At 34.5% G+C, this 12248-nt stretch overlaps 1 protein-coding gene across 1 annotated transcript in view; it reads left to right on the top strand.

Annotated features, from left to right (window-relative positions):
* Positions 1–12248, top strand: part of LOC126184041 (inactive phospholipase C-like protein 2) — a 749749-nt gene that overhangs the window by 631237 nt on the left and 106264 nt on the right. Inside the window, exon 13 of the mRNA XM_049926398.1 lies at positions 12017–12195. Within this exon, the coding sequence (XP_049782355.1) occupies positions 12017–12195 (179 nt within the window). The remainder of the gene's footprint in view (positions 1–12016; positions 12196–12248) is intronic.

Below are 12248 nucleotides of genomic sequence, written 5' to 3'. Positions count from 1 at the left end.
ACACTCACGACAGCACTCTTCGAACACCTGACAAGTCGTGCAGTTTCCAAAATGCTCATGCCAAGGTTCCAGGCCATCACAGTCTGCCCTCTGTCAAACACAGATAGATCACACGTCTTCCCCATTCTACACACGGACAGAGTGTCTGACTGTCAGTCATTCCTCACCAGGTGACTCTGCTGTCACCTGGACAGGGTCATAATGTTCTGGCTGATCAGTGTAAGTAGCAGGAACAGTGCAGAGTCCTTTCATAGCCCTGACCATATCGTTGCATCCGACCACTTCAACTTGCTAAGGTTGCAAAAATGGTGCACCTATGAGCTGGTACATTTACACATTAAGAGGTTTGTTGCAGCTCTCATGTCTAGCTGGAAGACAATGTCCTTACAATTAATTTGCAGTGTGATGAACAATTTCTTCTGATGCGAGAACATTGTTTTCTGTGATTGGTGTTGCAGTAATGGTTTCAGCCACACAGACCAAACATGAGTGACAGCCTTGTGACATGTCATTATTCAGTGACGAGAGAGGAAGCTATATCTTTCATGTGGCACATGGGGGTAGCCTGAGCTCTGCACAAGCATTTGCCAAGCTTGTCATTGCACTCTGGTTCACTCTGCGCTTGAATTTGTTGACACCATTTCCCAACCATTTGCACAAAATTTATACCTGTCTTTCCCTCAGATGATAACGAATGCTTCTTAGCTTGAAAACAATGAGCATTGATATGTTCTATCTTGTTGCAATAATTAAATGTAGTGTTCCAAAGTGTGCATTTTCTACAGTAATATTTCATAAAACATCCAGAACAAGACAGATTTCTGAAAAAAAGCACAAGAACGGCCCTGCACACTATGCAGTGAGTCATCGTTGGTTCCACAGGCGCACTGTGCATTCCAGTCCACTGGCACCTATTTACTATGACAAGCCAGTGCATATCAGCATGCATTCACAGTGTAAGAAATATGTTGAGAAGAAAGAAAATTTGTGCCAGACTGACACACGAACCTGGAGCATTCACCTTAACCAACAGACTTGAGGTCTGGAGTAGTTTATGGAAATCATATGCAGAAAAACAGTGCCAATGAATGTTTACATTAATCCAGAAGGCCTCTCTATGTCCAATTGTTAAACCAACTACTCACAAAAAGCAAGAAATCTGGGCCTGAGTGAATGACTGCAAATTCTTAACTGTCACAATATACAAATTATTCACTTTATAAAAATTAGAAACCACAGCTCTGTAAAAAAAATCTAACACATACATGTGCAACAAAGAAATGAATGAAATAAAAAATATGGGCTCTCATTGGTGTTGTTTAGTTTGCATCTTGATATATCAATGGAACTACTGGAATGTCATCACAAAAGCAGATACAGGACCTGTAACAAAAAGGTAGCAGTTATGCAAGCAACCGTATGGTGTCAGTAAGAACCTAAAAATCTGCCACACAAATATGTTATTATAATAGCTATTTAATTTTTATAACTGAAGTAATAAAATCATGGAGTTCATTACTGCCAAGCTACAGATGTGAGAAGCAAATATCAATGAAAAGAGACTGGAAATAAAAAGATTGGATAACTATTGAAACGAAGTTTTTTGTGTATATAAGGCATAGTATTGTAGTAGGATTACACCACTGATTTGTATAAAAGCAATACATTTCATTATAAAGCTGGGAGCAGCCCAAATTGCACTTTATTGCATGGAATTATGAAGTTGACAGAAAGTGTACTTAATCGACCTGAAGGATTAATCAAATTTTTATTTAGTGCAAACTTGTCAAATTTTTTGTTACTGTTTCTTGTAACACTGACTTCTGCAGTTAACAGTTATTCTTTCAGTGAAGAATACTTTATGATGTTTTTTAAGAGTTCACAATATTTTTGAAAATATGTGATGTAACATGAAATCTTTGTAAGATAAGAATACCAAAAATAGAATTGGTTCAGATAGTCAATAATAACAATGCAGCCATACTGTAATTGGTTCAAGGATTATATCTCAAGCAATGAACAGAACACACTGGACAAAATAGATAAACTTTCTACCATATAAATCTCTAATCACAATAACTGTTGTTATTTCTGTTTGTGCTGGTTATTAGTTTGGTCATGAGCCCCAAGATAGGTCGATGCAGTTCTCCATTCCTGTCACCTGTTGTCTTCATTTCAATGTAACCATTGCATCCCAAATCAGTAACAAAGAGCCTTAGATACTCACATCAATGCATGCTCACATGATTCTTTCCTTTCCCATCCTTTTAACTACCTGTTTCAGCAATTATCTGTGTCATGATATTTACACAACTTTAGAATCTCTTCATTACATTACACTCTTTGTTATACATTTTTCTCATTGCAGAACATTTTCATTCCTTAATTAATCAGTCAATCCGATCTTCAACAGTCCCCTGTAATACCACATTTGAAAGGCTCCTATTCACACAAGTTCTCTCTTCTCTATTGTCCATGTTTCACACCCATACAGAACTGTACTCCGAATTTCCATTGGTCTTTCTCTGATCTCGGGTCTATAATTTTGGATGGTAGTGGCTGCTTCTTCTCATAGAAATTCTTTTTGGCTTGTGCAGTCTCAGATGCAATGACCTTCTTGAATCTTCCTTCTTTATTTATCCTATTTCTGAAACAGCAACATTTGCCCACCTCTCAATAGCATCTGGTCAAAATTTAATACTTAGCCATCCAAAAAATTGGTCTCAATGTGGTGAGGAGGAAATCAAAATCTGATATGACTGCAAATAATCGAGTCATATCAGTAATTTGTCACCTCAGTTGACACAGATCATCTCACAGTAGACTCCATTCTTCCACATGTGTACTGTAGTCTCAGATTATATATTTATTGTATTACCACAATATGAGCTAGAGAACAGAAAAATATTAACATTCATCAAACTAGTATTTCAGGACCTGTGCAAGGTTTTTTGAGCTTAGCCTGTACTTGTATCTTCTTCGAAATTGTTTCCATACAGTTTTGTGCTGTAGTGCCGATTATACTGTAATTTATATCTCTGATTGTGTTCTAAATGCAAATGCATCACGTTTATTGTGTGGATGTTGTATGCTTCAACCTGATTACAAATGTTCTCCTCACCAAATTCGTTTAAATATAAATTATTTTTGAAGCACACTGCCTTTTATTCACTTATGGCAACAAATAGGCATTCTTTCCTGTTCAGAACTACTGAAATTTTGCAGTTAAAACTACTGATAATTCTTTGCAGTGCATATCAGGTAATGACAACTTTTGTACATATATCATAACAATTTTTTCTCAAGGAATACTGTAACCCCTTTCATGAAAATTTTTCAACATTTTAATTAGTGTTACTCTAATTTCTGGCAGTCTTCTATCATTTGCAAATTTTGTCCCCCATCTGCTTACATTATTAACTTACTTAGCTTCCACTTCTCAATACATTTCTACTCTTACCATTTCATCTGTTTTCCTGCAATTTAAATTATAGTATATTATACTCCCTCATCCTTTTTAAGCTTGTCCCCTCATCTCTCAAAACATGCCTGAACATCTTTCTTTCTCCTCAGAACATCTTGCGTCTTTAACCAGCAAGGTAACTGAACTATTAGGAAAACTAATTCAATTTCGCTGTTACTCTCTTTGCACATGTTGCTGCATCAGCATGTCAAAAGCAGAAACTCAGAATTATGGTACAGCTTCACAAATATTTGCCACATAGATTTTCATGCAGAATGGGATAATAGTGGTGAAATCCTGAACTTGCAATCAAGAGGATACAATTTTAACCATAATCACACGATGTTAGTTCAGTTTTTCCCTAATTACAAGAAATCTCTCATGAAAAATTCTAAAGAAATTATTTGAAACAAGTTCATGAATAGTCATTTTATCATTCATTGTCAGGTGTAGGAAAATTTACATCTTTAAGTGCTCTGCTGTAAATGGGATACTGACATCTATCAAAGATAAGTAAATAAAGGACTTCAGTTGCATCCTACAGTAATACCTTCAACTAATTTCACTTTTTCAGCTTTTAAAAATAGTTTATACTAAACAATTAATTCTGTTCAGTGTGTTTTATTCATTGCTCATCACTTCGTGTAAAGTGGCAGTGAAAGGTGTTCTTACAAAGAGAGAGGAACACAAATGAAGAATACAATGTTTATTTGTATATTTCTTGTCTCTCATTTGTAGTTGTTGAACGTCGGGTATTATTTATTGAGTGACTGTAAATGTAGCTGCCAAATCTATGATGAGTGTATTCTTAATTGTAACATGGATGTTTTTATGCAATGTTCATGGTCAAAATAGAAGTCACATTCAGGAATCAATGATCAATTTATAGCTACAAGTAAAGTTCAAGCTGTCCTCAACCTGAAGATTGGTTTGAACAACATAGTGCTTTACTGAATGCAGTTCTGTTTGAGATAGTATGTCCTCATCTTCCTTCAGTCTTAGTATTGTTTTAGCCAGTCAGTTATAGGGGGACCTAATGTTTAATGTGGACACCTAACTTTGGTGCAAATCCCCATTTTTCACATACAAAAAGGTTTCAGTAAGATCTAAACAGACTAAATGAAAAGGATGGTAGTGTGTGATTAAACAGTGTCAGTAATCAAGACAGTTACAGATGCCAATTTTCTTTATTGTTAGTTTTGAATAGCATCTCTCAGTTTTTAAAGTATTTTGCCACGCATTTTACAAGTTATTAATGTTCGAGGGTTTGTGAAATCCACCATCTACTTTGGTTCAGAAACACAACTGCAATGGCTTTCCATGGAGATTGTGTTGGATACAGAAAACTTAATTTTTATCACCAATCATGGTGTATTTTATTAAAATGAGGAGTTCAATCATTGATCTTAATTCATCATGAGTGATATTGTTTATGGGCACAGCCATTAAAACTTACCTGCCTCATTTTTAAGACAACCTTATATCTGCTAGAATTTACAGGGTTCTGCATTCATATTTTCTTATCAGTACTCATGCTGTTACTGTTAACTTTGATATTAGCTATTCGTGGAAAGATGGTAGAAAGGCCATATTTTCACTATGACTTTGCTGTATTCATAAATATTACAAAAAAGGAGGAGATTTCAATACTGAAAAAGTGTGTCATATTTTGTGCAATTTTAAAGTTACGTGGCCCATTATGCCATCTACAGGGAATCTTTGAGTTAGCTACATCAATGTTCAAGAAGGAAAAGGCCAAGGTGGTAACTGAGAAACCATTTTAGTATTCAATCAAGATAATTATAAAAATTATCAACATCTTACAATAGTGTAATTAGCCTAGAAACTCTTCTCAGCCACTAACAAATACGAGTGTGTCACATTATGTTTTATTACAAGCAGTAATGGCTGAGAAATATTAAGTGTTTACAGGTACTATCCCTGCTGAATGTTAATATTCTTATTTCTTGCAATAAGAAAATATGCTGACATCCACTACTGAATTGCAGTAAGCATTTCAAGCAAGTTAATTTACAAATAAGAGGTAAAATTTAGTAGTTGGTGCTGAAACTAATGAAAACTGAAAAACAATCAGCATATTTTGAGTATTATTTGATAACATGCTAGAAATCACATGCTAGTTACGAAAAATTGTTTCATATTTTCTGAATACCACCACTTATAGTCCAAGAGCATCACTTAGTAAAAAAGCTGGACAAACTGAAAGTAACACTGAAGTGTGTGTCATTTAAGTTGATGTATGAATTCTCTTAAATACAGTAGAACTATTACAGAAAGGAATGATATGTTCCCTTGTGCTATGAGGTCAAAAAGTTTTATTTTGAACACAGAAAATGGTGACAGGTTTGACAGAAAGAATGCTGATAAGGGAAAGGGATGGGTAGAAACAGGAGTGTTTGGTGTTTAAAGAGACAAGACAAACAAATTTGGCAGAATTGCATCCTTTTTTTTTTTTTTTTTACTGGAAATACGTATAATATTTTAACGCAAATATTGTCATGAAAGGATAGACTATATTATGGAGACCAGTTTAGGTCAAAACAGACAAGACTATCATGAAAGAATAAACAAGATAGTATTTTTTAGTTGTATGGAATGCTGAACATCTTTTTGAATTGTATAAGTACTAAAAACAAATAAGATTTTTTAAAGAATCACCTATGATATAAATGATTTCTGTACGGTCATTACTAAAAGATAATATGGCTAACAGAAGACAATTTATATTTTTTTTCTGTGTAAAAATTACTGGAGTTAGTGCAGAAATGTCAACATCATACTAGCAAAGGAAATGATACAAACAATACCGCAACTTTTGTGACAACAGTATGGCGTGTACCAGTAGTAAAGAATGGAATGACCAATATCCTGCTACAAATGACAAAGTTTGTGGAACTGTCAGAGTTGCTGTGCAATTGCATACAGTTCCAACAGAAATACTCCACAGCATTTGATATTCAGACCAGTTCAGGTATCATATTTTGTGCCTGGTGTGTTTCCGAAATTACAGCATCCATGTGTACCAAAGTGTGTACATTATGCTTGTTATGTTTCACCGTGCGTACAGCAGTACCATGTGGTGTTGAGAAATTTGCTATGCATATGGCAAGCCTTCTGAACACTGTATCAAATATTCTGCATTTCTGTTCAGTATTAGATGTCAAAAGTACATGCTGGCATCCACACTCAGTGCAAACAGTTGCCTTTAAGGAGGAAGTTTTTTGACACATTAAAGATCAACTGCCCTCTAGTACCCACCAAGTGGCATTAGTGTTACAGTAACATGTGGTAACATTTAGAGTTTTGTCCATGAATAAGAGCCACATCAATTCCATCTGCAGTAAGTAGAAGCACTAGTAGTGGAGAATTGCTCATGAGTACAGCTTGTGAGATGGTGTTTTCAGTCCTGCAGACTCCTGCCACAATCCCACACTCTTTCAAGATGATCAGTTTGCCTTTTGCGCAACATACTGTGTTATTGCATATTTCTTCCGTACACCTTGTATTAGATGTAGGGATATGAAGTAATGTACACAAAGAAATGGTTGATGGCAGTTTACTCTGATGCTGATAACACTTGCAAGATACTATTAAAATTAAAAACCACAAATCATTTATTCTTGAGCTGATGCCATTATTTATAAAAATGTGAGAAAATAAGTAAACAGCGACCGAATTTACCAGGAAATACAAACAAAAATCAAACAGTGATTTTCAAGGAAGCTTGGTGAGTCAAGATCTCATTGACACACACTGAAGAATTGTAAATATAATGAAGAGGATATGTTGTTAAGAAACCTCTTCCTGCTGGCATGTTGTTCTGGTGTTATGCACCTCAGTTTAAAGTATCATGCATGGTATATGTATTTGAGAGGCACATTCAATAAACTTTAAAATATTGTTGTAATTGCTTTGTTACACCCATCTGCAAAGTGCATCTGAACTTAATGTGTTTCCTTCCTTCTTGTAGCAAATTCTTCCCATCCTGTTACTACACCTAGTGTTTGTCTTTTCTGTAAATTGCTGATATCAATTACAGTTTAGAATTTAGTTTTGTTCTCTACAGTGTCCTCTGTGATACTTATTTCCTGGTGATCTCTTTCAATTAGTCGTATGTACTGAACTTTCACTGAAAGGGAAAAAAAACCATGAAATTATTTTAGCCCGTCTCAAATTTTACCATTTTAAAAATGTGACCTTAGAATTTCATTAACTTTTTCCTGAATGTGTAAGAAGTTTTTGCAGACTGTTGGTATAATTCATGAAATCTTCTTCCCCTACTGATTCTCTTTGTACAAGCTGAGCCAGAATTTTCCCTTAGGAGCTCCTTGTCTTATTTTTCTGCATCTTCAATTAGTCATATGGCTCCACTGATCAAAATTTTGATTGAAATAATGGTTCAGACATAATATGTTATTTCCTGATGTCTTAGTTTTCATTTTGAGTTACTCATTTCTTAGTTGAATGTATTTTGATACAGACTTTTTGTATATCGCTTATTGTGTCTTCACTAGTTGTAAGGTGTAAATACGAATTTTTGATTATTTTTCCTAGATATTGAATTTAGTTGATCTATTTTGCAATTCCATTTTGGCCACTGAGAAATAATGGAGTTCCTTTCTTGTAATGTGCTTTTGTGGATGAGGATTGGATAGAAGTTTTTCAAAAAGGTACCTTGTTTCTTGGCTGTTATCTTTCCTTAGATATTCGTAGGATGAATTTGATGTTAAAGATTTACACTAAATACATTCTTCCTTTCCTGAATATGCTCGACATGAATCATATGAGTCTCCTGAGTAAGATTTATTTTTTAACAAGACCCTCTTCATTGGTTACTGACATTCGATTGCCTGAACACTTTGAAACTAGTTTTGTACATTTAAAGCTTCATTCATTTGCTCTGGACCCACTATGATGCTCCAAAGGCTGAAACATCTGCATTTATTCCAATTCCCTTGCTGTCAGTACACTACAAGAGCTGCCACTAACATACCCTTCAGAGAAAAATGAAGTAAAAGATATGGAACTACCATCATGTCCTGCAACTGAAGGGAAAATAATGTGGCATTCTTCTTCAGGTTGTCTTCACACTGTTGAATCTAAAATAACTGTGAGATGAAATGTGGCTAATAGTGAAGGACAGCAATTGTGGTTTGTGAAGCTAACTCCTCAGCCTTACTTACCTCATACCAGGTATGCTGATGTGGCAAGGTTGCAAAAATGTGTGTGAATAGTCACATTCAGGCAAGAGCAGCTTCCACTATGTGGTGCTTGTGTGTCACATTTTAATGGAGTCCATTTTGTATTTGACAACAATAGTTTAGTGGCCTCTTATTTCATATGATGATAAGGCAAGTTTGATAAAGCTTCCAAAATTTTGTGTTTTGTAAGGACTTCGGCATAAGCATAAAGTTGGAAGTTTTATTGTGTTGCAGAATGGCAGCCTCATTCTTTTATAGTCACATGATCAACTATAATGTTTTTGTGTTATAATATCAATTTTTTCATTCTCATTAATCAGCCTTATCTACATCTATACCTACCTACATATGTACTGCACAAACCACTGACAATGCAATGTGCTAGGTACTTTGTACAGACATTAATGAATCTCTATACTATTCCATTTATAAATGAAGTGAGGAAGAAACAGCTATCTGCATGCCTCCATATATGCTCTGACCTATCGTATCTCACTCTCATGACCCCTTCCCAAGAATACCACTAAAGCAGTGAATTATTACACATTCATTCTACTTGAATACCAGTTACCTAAATTCACCATACTGGGTTTGGTGAGAACAATGCCACCTTTCTTATGAAGATTCCAATTTAAGTTCCTGGAACATTTCTGTTACAGTGTCACATGGCCTGTGCTGACTTTTTTAAAATCCAAAAGATGTTTTTCTCAGTACCTACTATATTTGCTGTACAGCCTACTTAATGAGGACCCCAAACCCTGGCACAGCACTCTATAATAATTTATTCTAGTGTCTTGTATGTAGTTACCATAATAAATGCAATGCATTCCCTCAGAAGCCTTCCATTTGTATTCCCTGCTACCGATTTTGCATGTTCATCTCATTCAATATCATGGTATTCCCCCCAGGTATTCAAATGGTATAACAATATTATACTATTGGGTTGTTTATCTTGTCTGTAGCATTACTTTGCATTTATACATCTTTTGAGGAAGTTGCTATTGAATACACCAAGTGGAAATATTATTACATCATTTTGCATATCCTGACAATAATCTACCTGATGCTTTGCTTTAGACAATACATTTGTCATCAAACAATATGAAAGTGTTGCTGACCCTGTCTGACATGCCATTTATGTATATTAAGAGCTTTAACATTCCTATTTCACTTATTTGGGTCTCACCCCCATGTGATTTACATTATTTCTGTCCACCATTCCTCTTCTTCTATAAGAGATTGTTTTCTATCAATCAAAAATTCAGCATGCCACCCTCATATCTGATAAGATACTCCATGCAGTCATGTCATGGTTATCATTTAATGCCACGCAGTATAAAATGGCTCTGAAAAATATAGGAAGACCAGATTATGGTATTTTTGAATTTGTGCTCATTATATATGTGCTTTAGGACATGCTTTAAAACCCTGCAACAGACTGATGTTGCTGATCTTGCTTTGTAGCTCTGTTATCTGACATTTTCCACTTCTTATAAACAGGATGGACCTCCGCTCTTTTGCCAGACACATTTGACTGTTTGCTTTGTGAAAGACTATTGATAAATATGAGAGTGGAAAAGAACCCTGCAGCTATTACAATGTAAAATCTAATTGTCATTCCTTCAGGACCAGGTACCATGTTAACATTGAATAGTTTGTTGTTTGGAATGCTTATTTCAGTATCATCCATTTGTTACATTGTACAGAAGCCATAATGTGGAATCGTTGTAATATCCTCTTAGCAATCAGATTTGATATGTACTTGCTGCCTTTTTGCCTTCAGTCAAACTTAATTACAACTAAATTAACGTAATATACCATGATAATGTGCTTCAAACATGGGTGCACACATTCTAAATGAATTGTGACTTTGTTGAGAATAAGTTATCCTCTTTGCAGTATCTACAATTCTGATACATTGTTTGCAGAGATCATGACTCACTCTATATAAAGGCAGACATCAACACACATGTCATATGTTCAAATTTGGTATAGTTACCTTCATAGTGCAAATAATAAATAAAATGACTCTGAACATTTTATTTCCTAAGATGTGAGATTTTAGCTAGTGATAAGATATAAAAGGTGAAGCAGATGAAGCAAAGATAGTTATATCAAGAAATAATGTTCAGTTTAGTGAAGAAGTGACTCCATAGAGGGATACTTTTGAAACTCTCAACATTCTGCTCTTAGAAATGGCATGAGAAGAGGTATACAAATTGGTTAAGCAGTGGTACATGATCACCTTAAATAAAGTATTCCATAGAGAAAATCAACAGCAGCTGTATTGTTACAAAAATTGAGTACTAGCTCTACAATAGAGATTTATTATTTTACCTTTAGTTTATGGAGAAATTACATAAAAGGTCATTTTTAAACAAATAAGATTTAGAAGAAATGCAGTGATTTGTAGTAAGAGATCAGAAAAATGTATCTGGGAATGAGCATAAAAATTTTAGAACTTTCAAACAGCATTTTTTACAATTCTAGAGAACTTTCAGATTTTTTTAAATAAAAGAGACAGAATATAGATAGGAATTCATTTTACTGTCAACAAATATCCGTGATATGTTAAACACTCAGGGCAATTGTTATTTCATGTAGATTCAGTGACTATAGACTAAACTATTGGTTTTAAATTATAATGCTTATAGTTTAGGGCTATTAAAAATCTGTGTATCTGACAGAATTTAACTAATTTAAGTATGAGAGTTATTAGTGGTGCAAGAGAAGAAACAAATAAGATTACAATCAATGTTAATATGTTTATGACATTCAGAAGAAAAGAGTAAAATGACACGAGTTAGTGTGGATAATTTAGAAATTATAATGATTTTAGTGAACTGTTGATGTAGCAAGGTTGATAGTCCTTTCTGGCCTGGAAAAAATGAAACTGAAATGATAGGTATGCATAACGCTTACTATATAAGCCAGCAAAGATTGGCAAACGTCATCATGTAAAGGAACTGGAAGCATAAGATGAAAAGATTTGCTAAAAGTTACAAAATAAATCCAATGTATCTAGAAACACAATAAAAATTTAGTTATTGATTGAGAGTTAAAATGACTCATTTTCAGTTCTAGTCTAAAAGGAATTAAAATGACCAAGAACACCACTGTTACTGTTGATTTACTACAAATGAGAATATAATTACTGTCAAACTCTCTCCTAATAATTGCACTTGGTCCTACAGATTAGTAAATCATGACTAGTACAGCTTGAGAACACCTGATCTCCAGTATATAGATTACATGTTCTTTATAGTAACATAGTGTCTATCATCTGCATGCTGTCCTACACCATTCTAAATGTTTAACTTTTATTTCGTAGTGGCCTTAAACTACCATGGCTCTGGCCATTTGATGGACATAAATGACGGACGATTTCGTGAAAATGGGGGATGTGGATATGTTTTAAAGCCAGAAATCATGCGAGATCACTTCATTTTATATAAATCTGATATGAAAGACTGGATACCTGGAGTGAAACCTCAAGTACTGCATATAAAGGTGGTGTACTTTGTTAAAACTAAACTTTACGTAATGATTCTACAAAGAAACCT

This window comes from Schistocerca cancellata, chromosome 4 (assembly GCF_023864275.1).
Source record: "Schistocerca cancellata isolate TAMUIC-IGC-003103 chromosome 4, iqSchCanc2.1, whole genome shotgun sequence".
NCBI classification, from domain to species: domain Eukaryota; kingdom Metazoa; phylum Arthropoda; class Insecta; order Orthoptera; family Acrididae; genus Schistocerca; species Schistocerca cancellata.
The sequence above is the reverse complement of the archived record's forward strand: the minus strand, read 5'-3'. Positions and strand labels throughout refer to the sequence as shown.